The 19403-nt window shown below is 46.4% G+C and overlaps 2 protein-coding genes and 1 long non-coding RNA gene across 5 annotated transcripts in view; 1 reads left to right on the top strand and 2 right to left on the bottom strand.

The window, feature by feature from the left end:
• Positions 1-444: 444 nt before the first annotated feature.
• Positions 445-9228, bottom strand: LOC111856576 (sodium-dependent glucose transporter 1-like). Of its 2 annotated transcripts, XM_072706320.1 has the most exons (5): positions 8938-9059; positions 6636-6753; positions 6370-6538; positions 5569-5685; positions 445-4235 (listed from the first exon to the last, which is right to left on the bottom strand). In XM_072706320.1, exons 2-5 carry the CDS (start codon positions 6681-6683, stop codon positions 3157-3159), a joined length of 1413 nt encoding a protein of 470 aa, XP_072562421.1. In that variant the 5' UTR covers positions 6684-6753; positions 8938-9059; the 3' UTR covers positions 445-3156. The 2 variants fall into 2 exon arrangements, with proteins under 2 accessions (XP_072562421.1, XP_023692431.1); XM_023836663.2 differs by lacking the exon at positions 6636-6753 and having other exon boundaries at positions 8938-9228.
• Positions 9229-9550: 322 nt separating this feature from the next.
• commd10 (COMM domain containing 10) overlaps positions 9551-19403 on the top strand; it is a 36891-nt gene continuing 27038 nt past the window's right edge. The window contains exons 1-5 of one of the 2 annotated variants that reach the window (XM_023836741.2): positions 9551-9704; positions 10651-10741; positions 10900-11010; positions 11764-11919; positions 14977-15087. In XM_023836741.2, the coding sequence (XP_023692509.1) occupies positions 9676-9704; positions 10651-10741; positions 10900-11010; positions 11764-11919; positions 14977-15087 (498 nt within the window). In that variant the 5' untranslated portion in view covers positions 9551-9675. The other variant, XM_023836740.2, reaches the window with a different exon arrangement.
• LOC111856625 (uncharacterized) lies at positions 14020-17013 on the bottom strand. The gene is made up of 4 exons (XR_002841178.2): positions 16545-17013; positions 16130-16221; positions 14898-15295; positions 14020-14721 (listed from the first exon to the last, which is right to left on the bottom strand). It is a non-coding gene; the product is annotated as an uncharacterized lncRNA (long non-coding RNA).

Below are 19403 nucleotides of genomic sequence, written 5' to 3'. Positions count from 1 at the left end.
TGAACTGCAGGGTGACAGACGCAGCTCCCCACGCACTCATTTCCAAAGTGCTTCTTTTTTCCTTCAGCACTTCTCACCGTTTATCAGTTGCCTTAAGCTGCATAATGTGTCGACGTGTATTTTAAATGGACTTTTTTCATTACAGCAAATGCATTTCTATTTGGTAGTGACATCATTGTTATTTTTACTGAAACATTTTCCATGTTAAAAATACACGACAAAAAAGCCACATTGCTTCCAAGTGGGAAAAGGTGCGTGATAAAGGGGATCTTTGGATATTCGATAGGTAGGTACAAAATGCAACTCGTGTGACCACTAACACGAAGTCTGATTATGGCAAGTTTAGCACCATCCAGTGGCTGGTCTTAAAGTAACACAGATTGATATTCTTTTATTTAAATGATAGAACAAAGACCAACTAATGTGTAGCTTTCATCGGTTCATTTGAGTTTTATTAACTGTCAGAATACTTTTATTAATGTTTATTTGGAATAAAATTAGTATATTTATAATCCCAATTACTGTAATTCCACTGAGTAGTACTTTTTCCACATCAATGGCTAGCCTGATAGCCTAGTTGACATTTACTTTAAAGATAAGTAAACCTGTGTTTCTAAAAGTGCTGGTACAGGGATTTATTTGAAGCTCTTTCTGACATCTTGAAGAGGGAGTGGAAGTCCTCAATGTCGCGTATGTGTGACCAGCTCTAAGTCACGCTAGAGTTCTCAAACATCCGAATTTTGGTTTTGTTATCCCAGCCCGCACAGTGTGTCACTCAGCACATCCGTGGTCCGAGATGCTCTGCTCAACCTTTCTAAGCCTCCTAGCTGGTCCTACACTCAGAAGGACATCCATGAGAGAGGTTTTCTCCAGCAGACAGTAACCACAGATGCTTATTGGATGGGGTTGTGGCACCGTGTTAGTAGGGAGATTTTTCCAGCATTACTGCATGCTCTCCTATAAAAGACACATAATTCTCCTAGGGAAAGATATAATGTTTCATGCTCTGTAGAGCTTCTGCCTTCATCCTGATTATATCCCTCCCCAGGGCCATCTTAGGTTTACATCCTACAAAGCTCACCAGGACCTGTTCTGATTGGATGAATGAGACCTCGGGGTGCTCCTCAGCAACAGGGCTGTCTTACTCAAAAACATCATGGCGACGTCGTCTCGACGCCCCCAGCGGACCCACAGTGTGTCGCTAACCACACAAATTGTAAATGTGTGCCTGTTTCAAACCTAGATCTCCAAAGAACACGCATGTCCTGAGCTGGGACCTGCAAGCAGCTCCTAATATCTTCACCAAGTCACCTTCCAGGCTACACTTAGAGAATCCCCACCCCATGAAATAGATATACTGGTCAGATGTGTCTGGGTTCCATGAGGCAGGTTTTCACTTATGTTCCTTTGGTCCAATCCAGTCTTTAAATCCTGGGCCCTTGGCTCTGCTTTTGTATCTCAGCCCTTCATGTTTAACGGCTTAGATGCTCCAGTTCAGACCTTCCCAGAAGATGAAAGACTTTACCCCCCCCTGCCATGAGTCTGGAGGATTTATCTAAATTCGAGTTGCACATGAGTTAAGACTGTTTTGTTTTGGAGGTGTGGAGGTTCCAGATGCAGCTGGCCTTCCTGGGGACTGACTACATTCAGGGTTTCGGGTGTTTGGTGAATATTTATCCAGCTGCAGGATGGGCATGTCTGACTTTCCAAAGTCGTCCTTGCCCTAATTTGCACTGTAGCCAGTGGGCGGGAGGGGGCTGATGGCCAATAATTTTTGTTTTGTTGTTGGTCTTTCTGAATCCCGTGTTCCTGCCAGATAGTCTCCTACCTTATGGTGGAGTTTCACGTTTCCAGGAAGCGTCTGCTAGCTCCCGTTGTGTTCCCAGAGAAGCTCATGCAGAATTATATTCTACTTCTCCTTTGTAGCCGGCTAGGTTTGTCTTCTCATTAACATATAGTATCTGTTACCCATGAAAAAGGCGGCAGTATCAGTGCACATGCTCTTCTTTTTAATCTCTGTATAAAAAGGAATTTAAGCCCAATTTCCAGGTCAAACCGGGCTTGACAAAAGAAGTATTTATTTGTTATTTCTATTTCGGTGAGGAACCTGGAATGGGAAGCTTTTGCAATATTTAGCTTTTATAACATTTTCTGTCAGAAGGGTCGATTGGGAAGTGGCATTTCTCCCTAATGGATCCTGGTATGCAGTCGGGCCAAAACCTTTACAGAATATAAGGGTCTGTCACACAAAAGATGGGAATGGAAATGCACTCCAGACAGTGGCAGGGAAGTTCAAAGAAATGCATCAAAAATGGCCATGAATGAAAACTGGAAAAAAAAAATGTTAAATTGACAGGGCTGTGTGGTTGTCAAACAGTTATTGAATAAATGAGATACGTCCATCACCCTTCTTAGAACTTCACTGCTTTCACTTGAAGTGCTCCAGAAGGCTGCACAACATCCAAATGGTGAACTGCTTCCCACGATGGTGTCCTCCTCTGTCTGACCTGCTGTTCTGCTGCCCCACTGTTATGGTCAGAGAGCTGGCCGCTCTTCTCTGCTGCTAGGGATCACGTCCACGGACACCACAGTGCCAGGAAGAGGCTCCTCCACAGCTCTGAGATGGCGTGACGCCCAGGAGTCAGGCGTCTTTGAAGAAGTTCAAGGCTATACGGCAGACTCACCATCACCCCTAAAATGCAGCTTACAAGCCTTACATTGCCTGATCTACTTCCTGATTTTGGGGTAGTTGGCCTAATAGGAGAATATTGAAACTTTACTGTATCGAAAATAATATGTTTAAGAAGCAAAGCAGCTGAAAAAGCGTAAGTCCCCTGCTGGTGTTTGCACAGTTCCGGTTACACTATTCAGATTATAGGTCAGGATAAACTATATTTTCTTTGGGAAGTTTCATGTGCACCAGCTTGAGTCCTTTTGGGCACAAAGTAATTGTGCCTTTGAACATGATTTAAAGTTCAGGAAAAAAAAATACTTGCGTAACGACAGACAGCCAGACTCTCTTGCTGTGAATCAGCGGGTGGTTCCCTCCCTGGGTGAGTCTCCTCAGATATAGAAGCTCTCACTGAAGCTGGGGTGTCCTTCGAGGTCACAACAGCAGCTGCGAAAAATATCAGAGTTTACTTTCATGTTGCGGAGTCATAGTGTCTCATCCTCCCCCTCCTCTTCCTCCTCTCTTTCCTCTTCTTCCTCTTTATCTTTATTGATCCCTGTGTCCTTCAGGGCCTTGATGTGTTCACTGTCATCCACTTTCTGGTTCTTCCTGCCAGACCCGCTGGGCGAAGTAGCCAGTTTGTACATGATGAGGAAGATGATGGAGGTGATTATGGCTGCCCCCAGGCAGAGGTACATCAGTACAGGCACGTCCTGAGCTTTCCCCAGGAGAAGCCCGACGACCGCTGGCAGCACCATCTCACCCAGCGCCGCTCCCACCACAAAGATGGCGGCAGAGCGGCCAGTCACTCGGGTGTACTGCTCCACCCAGGAGATGCCGCTGGGGAAGGTGGTGGCCATGGAGGCACCGTAGACGGCGGTGCAGGACCACAGCGTGACGCTGCTTCGGGTGAAGATGCTGAGCAGCAGGGAGGACAGGGCACAACCCAGCAGGCTCAGCAGGATCATGCAGGCGGGCCCCATGCAGGCCGACACGAAGACGGCCAGCCCCCGCGTGGCGGCAAAGGAGCCCCAGAAGAGCGAGTTGAGCCCGGCCGCCTGCGGCTCCGTCATACCGGCGTGGTCCTTTGCGAAGGTGAATATGAAGGAGCCGTAGACCACCTCGGCTCCCACGTACCAGAAGAAGAAGAAGAACAGGAGGAGGATAAGAGCATTGTGATGCCTGGCCACCAGTGGCTTCTCTGGGGTGGTCCGCACCACGCCGCGTGACAGCTTGTTCTGGTAAAACTGGATGAAGAAGAGGAGTGAGACCAGCAAGCAGAAGGCGCCGATCACAAAGTAAGCCCACATGGACTCCGGCATGGAGGCCGAGGCTTCGAGCGCCTGTGCTGTGAAAGCCGGGGCCGGCTTCGCAGGGGACGGGGTGCCGCTCCAGCTGTCCCAGTTCCCCAGGACGTCCGTCTGGCCCGGCCGCTCGTCATTTCCGAACAGCAGCTTAGCCACGATGGGCGCGACGAAGGCCCCCGCGGCGAAGCTGAAGTGCAGCGCCTGCAGATGAGGTCCAGAACGGGCTTCCCAGGTGTTCAGGATGACGACATTCCCACCTGCAGGGCAGGAGACAGTAAGAAACAGCACATTATGCTAAAGCATGGCCACCTTCATCAGGGTGACCTTTGAACCTCTCTTAATTAATACAACCAATCATAATCAATCCAAAGCTCCCAGGTGGTTTGGTCAACAAAGACATACCCTTAGTGCACGGACTCCAACTGAGAGTCCGGCAACTGAGACCTGTCTACACAGTGTCATTTACCTATTGCAAGTGAGAACCCCTAGTGGTGGTTTAATTAGCTTTGTTGTGCATATTAATTAGCACTATAAAAAGAAAACACAGCCTTGTGGGGTGGATAATTGGAGAGGAACTTCTTAGTTTCTCTAACTGGAGGGGTTCTAATCATCTTCCCTGAGAGATCAAAACAGCATTGCGAAAAATATTGTTTATGAATATTAATGCCAGGATTTTCCTCCAGGTTACCAAGCTGCATTTCAGTCATTTTCCTCAAGGTGTCCCTATAGACACTCCTTTTTTAACAGGCCTTTAATAATCAAGCACAAGTATATGGGTCATTCTGTAATTACTGACTAAGCATAAGGTATTTGTGCAAAACAATAAATTTGCTGCTGATCTTTTATTCTTTAAATGTCATTCCTGTAAACCGCAGCCCATAATATTTTTCCATTTTTATGTGACACGCTGACGACGGTTTATTTAGCAATTTTTGGGTGACATGAGGAACTTCACAGCAGATCAACACTCCGCAGAAAATGGAAAAAAGACTCATTCAGGCGGATGGGCTGAAGGTCAAACAGCTGTGGGGGGAGAGATCAGCAAAGTGGACAAGCGGCTCCATGATTTATTCATGGGCTATTTGAAGTATCACTCACTGCAGACACTGCTCTTGATCAGGCCGTGTGACAGGGTGCCTCTCGTCTTTGACAAATCCCTCCTCCTCCTCCCGTCTTCCACACTATTTTTCTCACCTACCTCTGCTGCTGAAACCTTATTTTATTTTCACCATATATAAGTAGGTGCTCTTATTTTTATATATATATATATATATATATATATATATATATATATATATACACACACACACACACACACACACACACATATACATTTTTAACTGATCATTATATTATACATCATACAGGTCATTGTTAGGTGTCTATGAACATATTTCTCAGAAACATAGTATTTAAAATAAATAAATAAATAAACCAGAGTATTTACCAGTCACTAATTATGCCTACAAGAAGACTGAGATCCCGGGGGGCTTTCTGCACGCTGCATAGTGAAACACTATAATGCCATGTGACATGTCAAAGTCTCACAGCCATTAATCCTGGTAATTGTGTTATGGATCCTCGCCTTACCTGTGTCTAAAACCCCCATAGAAACCCCCACGGTGGACATCAAGACGGTGAGCAGCGGGGCCGTCTTACAGAAGGGGACCGTCGACATGCCGAAGGCTGTGAGTGCCATGGAAAACCCTGGAAAAGGGGCAGTGTTAGAAACACCACTGGTGTCTCATAGAATCCCTCATGGTGAGGCAGGCAGCTCTACACTGCTATGTCATTATAAGGCATAAAGGTCATATACAAGCACCGTATCACACAGACGCAATTGTGTATTATGCAGATACTGATAAATGGTCATTAATCATGTCCAGCCAATCTATCCTAACAGTACATGGGTTTGCTGTTCTTCCAGTCTTATTTGGAGAAAATTGCACTTACGTGCATTGATACTATTACCCGTTCAGGTACTCTCAGTTTGCTGTTTATTGACACGTGCAGGAAATTTTTAGACAGTTTACTATGACCTTTTTTTTCCCTCGTGTTGGACCTGACTTAGATTCGCAGAGCCCTGATAGCAGCATAAGCACCACAACCAGGCTGACATTCAGAAAGGGTGTCCTTTGCCCTTTGACAGGTATATAAAAGCGCCATTAAGGAAGAGACCTGTGCAGATCATGAGCACCTTATCTCAGGGACCAAAGTGCTCAAGAATGGATGGGCTGAATATTAACCTCCCCCCCTGGCACACATACACCTTGTCTCAGCAGCATGGGAGGTAGACTCTGCATGTTATTTGCAAGAGAGTGATTTGTTTAACCCTTTCAGAGTGGTCCGGGGTGGGTCCACCTGAATGTGGGCCGCTGTTCGCTGACTTACCCAGCAGGAGCTGGTGGTTAATGATGTCAAAGAGGATCCCCGCCAACATGGAGCCTAGCATATAGCCTCCGGAGCGTCCCACGAAGATGTAGGAGATGTTGCTGATATTCTGCCCCACGTTGGTGGCCAGGTCTCCGAGAGTGGGCCCCAGCACAGAGATGCCCATTCCCTGAACACAGCAAAACACAGAAGGGCCAGGAGGTCCTCTTCACCATGCAGCAAAAGCCCCCAGCTTCCCATACAACAATGTGTCCTCTGGGTGTTACCATGATGGAAAACAATGAGCCCATTTCAGATAAGGCAGTGTTCCCCATCCAGTCCTTGGGGACCTGCAGACAGTCCACATTTGCTCCCTCCCAGCTCCTGTTACTGTCTGGCAGGGACCTGGGAGGAAATAAAGACAGGGACCGTCTGTGGGTCCCCAAGGACTGGGTTGTGAAACACTGAAATGAGGCAATGCTCAATAAGCCTGCAGGGACTGTATTTAGTGTGGGTGCAAATACCACAAAGTCAGGTCTTGTTTGAAAACATTTGCACATTTTGCCTTTTTAAAGCCATAATTTAGAAATACGAACTTCAATGGACGCAAAAATAGATCAGGGGTGGGCAATCTTATGCGCAAAAGGCCGGTGTGTATGCAGCTTTTTGGGATAACCTTTAGGTCAGCTGTCCAAACCCAGGTGTGAGGACTCTTCAGCCAATCAGTCCTCTAATTAGTGACCTAATTAGGGAGTTGCAGTGAAAACAACACCTTTGCAAATCTGATTGCCCACCCCTGCTGTAGATGCATTTCGAACAGTCAACAGACTATGTAACAGTATTTGACTGTTACATAGTCACAGCAATTGGTGCACAGAGAAATACATCATGGGCCATTTAAGTCTGTAGAACCATGATTCATAAGTATATAGAACCACTTATCCTGAGCAGGGTCATTGATAATCAATTTTTGAGTCAGTTTGCATATAGGGCCTTTCCCAAACAGGGTTGGCCCCATAATTTTGGCCTCCATCCATCCATCCATCCATCCATCCATCCATCCTCCATAAGCACACAGAGTCACTATGAGATGAATCATAGCACCTCATCAAAGTTTCAACCACACGAGATTTACAGGCATAAAATATAAGTATTTTCTTTCAACTAGACACAATACTTTTCTTTCTTGGGGTGGCACAGTGGTGCAGTGGTTAGCACTGTTGCCTCACTCCTCTGGAGACCCCAGGATTCGATTCTCTGCCATGGAGTTTGCATGTTCTCTCTGTGTTGTCATGGGGTTTTCTCTGGGTACACCAGTATCCCCCCACAATCCCAAAACCATGCTGAGGTTAACTGGAGTTACCAAATTGCCCACAGGTGTGAGTGTTGGTATCCCTTCCTGGGTTGTTCCCTATCTTGTGCCTACAGGATAGGCTCTGAGACCCCCCCCCCATGACCCTGAATAAGAGAAGTGCTCACAGAAAATGGATGGATGAATCATATTTCTTTGGGGACAATGGGGTCAGTTCCATTAAAGTGCAAGTGACATTTGACACATCGTCTCACAAACTTCAAAGGAACGTTTGCTGGATAAGCTTTAACTGCAAAAAATGTAAATCTGGGGAGAATGAAACTGCAGCACCCAAGTCCTGCCTGAGATGCAGTACTCAAAAATACCTCATATTCATTTGCATATTCAAAGTACTGGTACGATCAGACTCACAGTTTCATTCAATACATTTTAGATATTTTCAAGCACTATGGATGGTATTAATACCTTGGTGATACATTATTCCAGGTGTGGATTATCACTTCACTTTCAGAATAAAATCCATAATTCAGGACTGTCATGCAGAGGAAAATTAAACCCCTTCAGTGAGAAATCCAATTAAATATTTAAAATTCTGTTAAAATGGAACAAGTTATCCAAAAGCCTGTAATTACAGACTCGTGAGTTACACTGTATATTAAATCAGAAAATTAATCGTGGTAGATTAAAGGTAAAGAAAGCTAGAGTTAATTAATTGTTGATTATTGTGCATTGTGTTTTGTTAAAATATTGTTTGTTTTGGTTCATTATTTTACTATACAGTGTTATAATATCCACATGTAAAGTAGAAGGACTCACAATGTACCAGGAAGATGGAATACAAGACAGATGCATGATTTAGCAGCAACAAGCCACATGGAAATGTCATCGTGAACGTGACTGACGAAAGCAGCAGCTGCAGCTCTCGCCCGGCCTGGAATTTCCTCACCATCAGCCCCATTTTTTTAATATTCTTTGTTCCAGCTGAGCTGGAATTAATTAAAACGAGGGCTTTAAAATTCCAAATGTGGCAGCTCTGCATTCCTTCCGAAATCCAAATCAGATTTACAGAAAATATTTCCATTCACATTATTAGCAAATTATTTAATTTCAAGGATCTGCTACTCGCAGTCATATATGACATCTAAAGCAGGTTTTCATAACAGCTTCTTTAAGAAGTTGGTTGAAAGAACAGCTTAAATGAAGAAAGCTGCTAGCAGATTCTGTTATGATTTATTCTGGTTAAACTAGATGCACTTGTCTGTTTAAATTGACATTACCAGTCCAAAAAAGGAGGCGCAGAGACTCAGAGTGACCATCCATCGTTTACAGTCCCCAGAACTGTCATCACCGGTCCCTGGTCCAGTGCCAGTGGTACCAAGTCTGCGACCCTTCTTCATCACACCCTTCGGACCTCTGGGGTCAATATACTGCTTAGGCAGGTTTATGAAAGAAAAAAAAATTAAAAATGTAATCTAAAACTGTACTGAAATAATATAACACTGTAAAGAAAAATCAAGCCTGTGCCCTCTGAGTCCTATCTTTGAGATCTATCTGTCTAAACCTCCATCAAGCAGTTTCCCCAAGACTCTCAGAGTTCTTATCTTTTTTTTTTTAAGTCGTCGTTCTTTTGAGACGGGGCGGGGCAAACAATGAGTCCTAAGTTTCCATTGGTCGATTTCCATCGAATAACATAATCGTTGTAATTCGTAGTAACCCGGCGAGCACACAGAAATCACACAAAACACAGAGAGGTGCCGCCGCGAGGACTACAGATCGTTGCCGACTGCGTATCCAAAAAACAATATTCGATGATTTAAAAAACTGTTATCTAATAATAATAATAATAACAATAATAATAATAATAATAATACATGCATGCATTTGGAGTGTAATTAATGCCTCAACGGCACCTGCTTTTTCTAGTAGAACATGATTTCTAGAATTGCGTCACGGCCCACGTGATCCAGACCCGGAAGTGCAGGAAATACCTCGGGGTCCGCAGTTAAACCACCGCTATGGCTGCAATTATCAAAGAAACCCAAAGGTAAAAACTAACCCTTAGATTCTGTAATGCATTTAATGCGAATAATCAAATATTTTATATGGTTAACTTTGTATAACTTTGAGTTGTGTATTGAAAAGCACACGCCATTACTTAACGAATGCGCCGGCTGTGTAACGGTGTATATTACTAGTTGGTAAGTGTTTTGCTACTTCGTGGCCCTTTACAAGTGAACTTCTTCAGTAGTGACCGCATCTGTGAGGGTGTGCGCCGGTCAATTCGCTGTTACAGGTTTATTACCTGTTTTGCTCCGTTGCGGTCTGATAAAACGTCCAACTGAAGAGATGTTTGTCTGACCTCTGAGGTTCGAGGTTAAACGTGGGAGGATTTCTGTTTGGTGGCATTATTATTATTATTATTATTATTATTATTATTATTATTATTATTTTCTGAGCTCCTTTCGAACACCATGCTGTATCGCTGTGTCGTGTTAATGGATTTCGATCAAAGCGGCACATATGCAGCTAATTTAAATAACAATCGTGCTCGAGTGGATTTTCTGACTCTAACAATGTAGAGAATGTCAGATTTTATTGGAGCTAAACGCGTCGCGAGGTATACGTATATAACGTGTTCCTTACTCACTCTTCGATGTAATGATTAAGTCTCTATCGTAAGAAGCAGAGGGCATCCATCCATCCATCATGCAGCACATGTAATATACTCAGACACTGCGATTTAGGGGCAGGCTCAGGCATTTGATTAAATTAATTATTTAAAATGTACTGTATTTGAGTGGCAGAAAGACGGCTAATATTCCTGTGCAAATTTACATATTGTTGAATAACAATAAATCGTTTCTGATTTTACTCTTATTTTTTTGCGCATATTATACTCCCGTGTGTTAAAATGTGCAACGTTTTTCCAAGTTGCATCCCATCTGCTCTTTATCGCCACAAACTAAAACATTTACTTCCTGTATTCCCAGCATTAAGGAAGCTGTGACTTACATCAACGCTATAGATATTAACAAGTTCACCAGGCTTCTCTCACGGATCTTTCAGAGAGTTCACCTGAAGGTATGCCTCTGTCCGTATTTGTATCATCATCTTGGCGTTGACCCAGAAGGTGGCCATCTCTGCTGTAATTCCCCTTGCTGTGTTTGTACTGATTCCAAGTTTTGCGACCAGGTTTGCTTTGGAATGGGAGCTAATGTTTGTGTGACCTAATCTGTTAGGAAGAGAGTCTGTTCAGCAAGGAGGAGGAGGAGAAGCTGCAAAGTGCCCTGTCACTGGAGAAGCAGGCCCTCAGCCTGGTGCTGGAAACTGTCTCATTCATCATAGAGCAGGTAAGGAGGGCCCAGAGCCGAGTCCCTCACGCCCGATCACTCTGTGTCACTCCTCATCTACCTCTAGTGCAGTGTTGCCCAACAAGTTCCTTCGGGACCCACAGCTGGTCCATGTTTTTGCTCCCTCCCAGCTTCCTGCCAGGCAGTCCATATTTTTGCTCCCTCCCAGCTCTCTGCCAGGCAGTCCATGTTTTTGCTCCCTCCCAGCTCCCTGCCAGGCAGTCCATGTTTTTGCTCCCCCCCAGCTCCCTGCCAGACAGTCCATGTTTTTGCTCCCCCCCAGCTCCCTGCCAGACAGTCCATGTTTTTGCTCCCCCCCAGCTCCCTGCCAGACAGTCCATGTTTTTGCTCCCTGCCAGACAGTCCACATGCTGTAGTGCTCCTTAGTGATTCATAGAGCAGGTAGTGCCTTGGGCTAAGTCCTTCACAGTCAGCCCCAGAGTTTATAAATGACATACCGAAATAGTTCCTGATTTTGACAAGCTGTCCTACAAGGATAAGTTAAACAGTTATACCTCCTGTTTGACGTGGGCCAGGTTGATCGCTCTTGGACTGCTAGTTCAGCGTCATGCAGGGTGTAAACTGGTAGTACTGGCAGGCAGAGGAATGGGAGACTTGTACTCTCTTCATATTGAAATGGGCTAAACTGTCATTTTGCACTGTGGTTGCCAGCGTGTGGTGTACTGGCGTGCTGCGCTATGCCGAGTCCTGGTGGGAAGTCCAGACTGCTTATCCTTCCCTTCCCCTTCTCAGGCTGTCTATCACAATGTCAAGCCAGCATTCCTGATGCAGCAGCTGGAGAATGTCCATCTCCAAACAGACAAGGCGGAGGCCTTCTCGCAGGCCTGGGCCTCAGCCGGACCCGACACAATCCACATGTTCAGGCAGAAGATTTTTGCCCCCAAAAAGGTGAGCTCTGGCCTGGAATCACTCCCTTTGACGTCGAATTTAGCAAATTTCTCAGTTCCTATACCACTTGTATGCATTTGCTGTGGCTATGAAGCTTCTAAGACCTTGAAGTCTAAACACTACCAGTGACAGGTTTGAGGAAAGGGGCTCTATGAGACTCCGGCATCTGTGACTCAGTTTTTCTTGAAGAGGCAGAAGGACACCTCAGCCCCTGCCTGGTCGGTGCGGCTCTGTCATCGCCCCCCCTCAAAGAAGGTGCTTGCTCCGCCTGAGGGTGCTTCCCTATGAGCACACCTCCCCACCCCCGCTACGCGTAGGGGCTAGGTGGACAAGAGTGTCGTCAATGGGCCTGTCATCACAGCGTGTGACTGTGCAGCGCGAGGAAAAAGTGGATTAAAAATAGCGGGAATGTGAGTCACTGTTCTGAGAGACAGCCTCCCCTGTGGACAGCGTCCTTTTTATCGTGAAATGGCCAGTTTGTTAGGTATTCATGCGTTCTAATGCAGACAGCCTGCTGCAGCAAACTGAGAATCTTGTGGCTGCAGCTGAATGCAGACTGCAGGAAGATGGGGCCCAGAGGTTCACATACTGATTGTCTAAGCATTAGGATGGATAACGGCTAATCCCTTTTGAATGTGAAATGAAATGCTGCTTCATTTGCCATTTGCACAAGTACGGGTACACTGGAACGCTTCTTTTCACATATCCCATCTTGTCCTTCTTTGAGACACACACACACACACACACACACACACACACACACACACACACACACACACACACACACACACACACAGACACACACACACACACACACACACACACACACACACACACACACAGACACACACACACACACACACACACACACACACACACACACACAGACACACACAGACACACACACACACACACACACACACAGACACACACACACACACACACACACACACACACACACACACACACACACAGACACACACAGACACACACACACACACACACACACACACAGACACACACACACACACACACACACACACACACACACACACACACACACACACACACAGACACACACACACACACACACACACACACACACACACACACACACACACACACACAGACACACACACACACACACACACACACACACACACACACACACACACACACACACACACACACACAGACACACACACACACACACACACACACACACACACACACACACACACACACAGACACACACACACACACACACACACACACACACACAGACACACACAGACACACACAGACACACACACACACACACACACACACAGACACACACACACACACACACACACACACACACACACACACACACACACACACACAGACACACACAGACACACACACACACACACACACACACAGACACACACACACACACACACACACACACACACACACACACACACACACAGACACACACACACACACACACACACACACACACACACACACACACACACACACACACACACAGACACACACACACACACACACACACACACACACACACACACACACACACACACAGACACACACACACACACACACACACACACACACACACACACACGAGTTGAGAGCAAAGTTTCGGGTCTGAACCCAAGGTCAGCCATTTATCTGCCACCCCTGGAGCGTTTTGAGGGTTAAGAGCCTCACTCAAGGACCAGTAGAGACATGATTATTCTGCTAAGGCTGGGGCTCGAACCAGTGACCTTTGGATCGAGTCTGAGCCACACACCGTGGTGGTTCCAGCAGTTAAGAGGTGTGACAAACCAAAAACATCCAGTCAATGGGATTTTGGTGGGTGAAAACACCTGGTTAATGATGGTGCGTTCCACTCGCAAGTTAGAATTTCCAAGTTCCTAGTCAGAAATTTCAGTTGGAACGCCCCCTGAAGTTGGACTTCCAACTCGGAAAGTCGGAGGAACCTCTACAACCCCAACCTCAAAATTCAAGATGGCTGCACCCCTTACCAACAGAAGTGAACGTTGTACTTATACTGTTTTATTAGCATTTATTTGTGTTTCATTAAATCAGTCGTACACACAGTGCTGTCCTGTATCTGTGAACATGTTGTTTGCTCAAAATACTGTATATGTTGTTATCAAGTGGTATTGCTAACAATGGCTAATAATGAACCTAGCTAGGATTGGAATCGCCAACAACGAACCTGGCTAGGATTGGTATTGCTAAATGGCATTTCGGGTTGTTGACTTGGGTGTGACGTTATTCCCAGCTTCGGCTTCCGGCATCTGAGTTAAATGGAACATAGTATGAGGGTGGTCAGATGGGAATGGCCAGACATGTTAAAGGAAACACCAGAAATGCAAAAATAATAGCTCAGTATGACAATGATGTGCAGAAACGCACCTTTGAACACGCAACTGACCGACCAAAGAAGTGGTTCTAGAGGCAAGAGGGGTCCGGCCTGGTACTACATAGGGGTACCTGATAAAGTAACCATTGGGTCTATGTGTGCAGACACAAGGAGGCAGCAGTGACTGCATGACATGACCCAGTGGCATCTGCAGAGCCTCTCTGAAGTCCCACCCGAAATCCAACGCCGTTCAGCCACTCATGTTTCTCGGTCTGGCTGGTGCCATTAGCGTTCTGTCTCTGGGACTGTGGGCAGATCACAGCTGCTATCCTTCCTGCCTTGGGTGGGAAACAAGATCTTCATTTGGCAGGATTATCGCTGGTTTCCGCCTCATCAGCTCCTTCTATGGGCCCGCTGGGTTCCTGTGAGCAGCAGGTTGCAGTGATTAGTTATGGGAAGGAGCTCAGGCTCCTCGAAGACGGTTGTTGTGGAGTGAGAATGCTGAGTGGAGTCAGTCTGGATCAAGTTTAAGCCTTTTCTTGTTTGCATATTCACTGGCTACACAGGCTAACATCAGTATAACATTATAAAATGTTACCATCCGGACGCCTGGTGATGCTTGGAATGGTAGAGATTTGTGTGGCATCACTGATGGGTTTTTCGTCTCTGGTCTGCAGCTGGACCACGTCGGATGGTGCCTCAACCTCCAGATGGGCCAGTCCACGCAGGCCAAGCAGAAGGCTCCATGCGCCACGCTGGAGTTCGCCGTCAGCAGCGAGGATGCTGAGGTACGGGCCAGCCGACCCTTTGAATCCCAGCAGTCTTGGCCTAGATTGCATGCCTGGTCTGTGGACTGTGGTGGTAGTGATGGGGCTGGCTAAGGAAGCACTTGTCCCACTCTGGCAGTGGGTAGTACTCAAATGCCCCACTTGTCCTCAGAGTTTCCATTCAGTCTGCTGGGGAGTAATACTGTACACAATACAGTGTAAGGGATTCCTGAAACAAGAAGAACATTCCATATATTGACCACACCCTTTAATATACTGACCACACACAAACTACAACCCCTCTACATACCAACCACACCTGTCCATATACTGACCACACACAAACTACAACCCCTCTACATACCAACCACACCTGTCCATATACTGACCACACCTCTTCCATAACTGTATTGTCCTCCTAATGAGCTGAAAGTGACTTGGAAGCTTTTCAGCTCCTTTGTTTTGGCCAAACTGTACAGCCAGATGCATTATCCTTAAAGTCAGATTAAGTACCCTTGGTCTGGCCTGTTATAATTCGATGCCCTTAATCCTGGTGCTTGGGGGAGATGCACGTGAAATTGTGCTGCTTGGTACCACAGCACCGTGCGTAAGCCTTGAGCCGGGTGCTGGCACTGTCCAACAGGCGGCTTGCTAAACGAGCTGGCTCCCCTGCGAAACGGATGCTCTTGCTTCCCCCGCGCTCGCGGCCGAGCACATGGCGGATTACGAGGACGGGGGGCTCGCGGAGGCTCGGGGCTCGTTAGGGCACTCACAGACGGACAACACGGGCAGATTGCTTCCCATCTGGAATTCTGGAAGAAGGGAGCCCCCCCCGGTGTAGTCTTATCCCTGAAACGGACCGAGGTGCCCGTTAGCGGGCCAGCAGGCCAGTGGGCCGGCACTGGTAGCAGACTGGGATCTGGGCTCTGACCTTCCCCTGCTGTTCCCTTTGGTTTGGACTCTCCTGGTAGGTGCCAACTGGCTTCCTGTCGTGCTCACTTCTCCCCATCATAGTCACATAAGTCTTGCCACGAAAAGGCCCCCAGTCACCCCAGAATTTTACCTGTTCTGGAGGCATTTCTCTGACGAAACGGGTCCCCTGGTCAAAGGGCTGCGGGCCTGGACAGCTAAGGCAGTGAATCGTCTGGCTTTGTTCTAAATGTATAAATAAACCGGTGTAAATGTGCGGCTTGTCGCAGAGGTGTCAGGTTACACAGTCTGTTTGTAAACACGTGCCGGGGTCTTATGTCACGTGCGCCTGCAGCTTTTTTTTTTCTGTGTGTGTCCTGTATTTTTCAAGAGTTTTTTTTTTTTGAAATTTTTTTTTAACACTGCTAAATGTGAAATGGCAGTGTGAGTATTTCACGTTTCTTAGACTGCCGTGGAATAAAAACCCACCACATCTTAAAATAGAAATGTATTCAATTAAATATCTGAACAGGTGGGAATTAGCAGAGGCCTGGAGCAAGGCGGCGTACCGTAATGGAAATGCTGCTGTGTCGGGCGCCCGCTGCAGTTCCTCTTCCGCACCCACGGGGGCACTGTTGCTACATGCCAAAAGACCCCGGGCCTCAACTATTGTTCAAGCCCAAGCCGAAGATGAATCGCCAGATAGCCGCCCGGAGTGTGTTGTTGTTCTTTTATGTTCTCAAAGTGTTTCTGGCATTTGCGTAACTGGCTGCAATTCCTCCAGTCTCCGTTGCTAGTTATGTTTACGCAAAATGCAGCCACAGCGCAAAATAAAAACAAGGCTTTTGTAACCGGGGAACGAGTTTGGCTAAGCACTGCCTGTTTATTTTTAAAAGTAGTGCCTTTCAACACGTCCTGTCGGCTGAGATAAGCCCAGATTAGCGACGTGCATTATTTATGTCCGCATGCCCCTCAGAATCCCGTGCAGCTCCACGCCGATTTCTCCAGTGGTTCTGGTGGAAGTCCTACCTACTTACACATTCTTCCGAACTGAAAGGGAGCTTGAGAATCTGCCTGTTACTATGTTTAGCTTAAGGAGGGCTGACTGTAAGGTTAACCCTGAGCCGTAAGGGTAGCTGACGGGTGTGGCTGTGGACACACACACACACACACACACACAGGTTTGTAATTATATCTTTGTGGGGACTCTCCATTCATTTTTGTGGGGAAAAATCCTAATCCCAACTATGATAGCATTAACCGCCTACCTAACCTTAACCATAAGTAACCAAACAAAATTTTGGCATCTTTCATTTTTTGTTTGTATTCGCAGATTTTTATAAAATTGAGGTTTATATTGTGGAGACTTGAAAAATGTCCCCACAAGCTCAAAAGTAACAGGTTTTTACTTTATTTAGTCCCCACAATGTGGTAAATAGACACGGACACACACGTGCACTCTATGGTGTCGTCCTGATTTGAGCTGATGGTGAGCCTGGTGTTTAAGTGACACAGTGCGACTCGCCGGCCCAGTGAAGTGGATCGTCCTGTCTTGTGCTTGTTGGTTTTTATAGGGGGTCCGAGGCCTTTTCGTTGGCGGGGATTATTTTTGCGGGGCGCTGAGAGATACCTGTCAAACAGGCAGCCGGCTGCCTTGCGTGGAAGGAATGCGGGTTTGAAGGCTCTGACGGCTAAATCCTGGAGCGCTATGGGCTTCTGGCAGCCCGACTGCTGCACGTATGAATGGCATTTCGCACATTTTTAATTCCATTCCTTAGAAAAAAAATATTTATATCGCCCCTTTTGCTGCTCAGCGATAATCCTCCATATTTTGAGCTTTGAGGGAACTAGTTTAGACTGCTGGGTTTAAACCCGGTTCTAGATTTCTTGGGGTGGGGAGGAGGCGGGACAGCTTCACTCACACTCAGGAGGGGTGTGTGTGTGTGTGTGTGTGTGTCACTGTGGATTTTAATTCTAGCTGGGATTCGGTTTAATTAGCCGTGATTGACTGGCCCATTTGATTTCTGACTGTGACCTGACATTTGTGTCTGTCTTTGAGAGAAGTTTCTGAGGCATGCTTGTACAGATAAATAACACCATATTTTATTTATTCCTCTCCTCTGAAAATAAAACAGCCAATTAACCGTAATTACTTTGTGATTATTTAAATGCTTAATAGTTCAGAAACTGCATAAAATGAACAAAGTTACTAGTTAGCCAGAATATTAATTTTTACTGTTTTGCTCTTCTGGGTGTAAAATAGCCAGAGCGAGGTGAGATGATGAGGGCATGGTGGGGGGGGGGGCTGCTCTGGTGAGCCCCTACATGAGCTGCAGAGCCTGTAACGCCTCCTCCATGCCTCATTGGCCGGTGGATCGCCGGTGGGCTGCCTGCTAGTGAAAGACAGCATGCCTTCTGCTCATAGGTATCTTTTGGTGCCGACCAACACTCACGCAAACCTTCACTCGATGCCGACCCTGGGAATCCACTGACGGCCTCAGCTCAGTCAGCCCAGGACATGCCTCTGGGTTGAGACAATCCTTCGGATTTCCCACCATAAGTAAATATGTTTTTTGCGATTCCAGGTCGCCTACAGCACTTAATTGCTTGAAAACCCGCAGGATGACCACGTGATAATGTACAGCGCTGATAACTAGCTGTAGATGATCAGGCCAAATTCATCTCTTGCCTTTTATAAATTTTTCTCACATGGGTAGCTAGTAATTCAGTATGTGTATCTTAGGTTCTCATGTGTGGCGCCTGATACTGGGTAAGGATATGTCACCGCCAGCCTGACAGTGACGCCACATGCCTCTGGCCCACAGGCCCACAGGGTTCCGCCTTGCTCAGGACCATGTTCTCCAACTGCGTTTAATGTTATTAGTTTGTTAGGCCGTGTCTCACAAAGACACTAATCTAATCCTGCCCCCCCTCCCCAAGTTATGTAAGTCTGAATTTGTTAGTCTGATTTAAAAAAAAATGGTTCTAGATACAAAACTGTAACTGCGAAATCTGATATGTGTGTAGGATATTGAATTACAGATTTTTATTGATTTTACCCATAAATTTTTCCCCTTCAATGCTCCCCCAGTCCTGCCGACATATTTCCTTTTAGCCCACAGACCCTCAGAGTTGAAGCCAAAGTGCTTGAGTCCAAAAGTTGCCGTCTGTTGCCGTCTTTGTTTTCCCGGTGATTTGTTTACGCTAAAATGTTTGCAGGCCGTGTATCGAACCTCTTTCGGTGTTATCAAAGCACCAGGCTTGAAAGCGCACTCATTATAATTACTTTTTTCTGGTTCTCTCAGTGCGAAGAGGGAAGAGCTTTGTAGGAATCCTCAGAGTGACGGCGGTGTCCTCGTTCGTGTCACCTGGAGAGAAGGCGTGCAATTAAAGAGCGCACTCCTTTCTGGGGGGAGCCACGGCTGGCT

This window comes from Paramormyrops kingsleyae, chromosome 2 (genome assembly GCF_048594095.1).
Source record: "Paramormyrops kingsleyae isolate MSU_618 chromosome 2, PKINGS_0.4, whole genome shotgun sequence".
Classification (NCBI taxonomy): domain Eukaryota; kingdom Metazoa; phylum Chordata; class Actinopteri; order Osteoglossiformes; family Mormyridae; genus Paramormyrops; species Paramormyrops kingsleyae.
This window is presented reverse-complemented; position numbering and strand designations above follow the sequence as displayed.

Bases quoted from the DNA above. Each gene is read 5' to 3' on its own strand.
- LOC111856576 (XM_023836663.2), bottom strand. From the start codon at position 9,057: ATGAAGAAGGGTCGCAGACTTGGTACCACTGGCACTGGACCAGGGACC. The intron at 5,686-6,369 runs GTAAGTCAGCGA...CCCCTTTTCCAG, and splicing joins TAACCACCAGCTCCTGCTGG to GGTTTTCCATGGCACTCACA. The intron at 4,236-5,568 runs GTAAGGCGAGGA...CCTGCCCTGCAG, and splicing joins TATGGGGGTTTTAGACACAG to GTGGGAATGTCGTCATCCTG.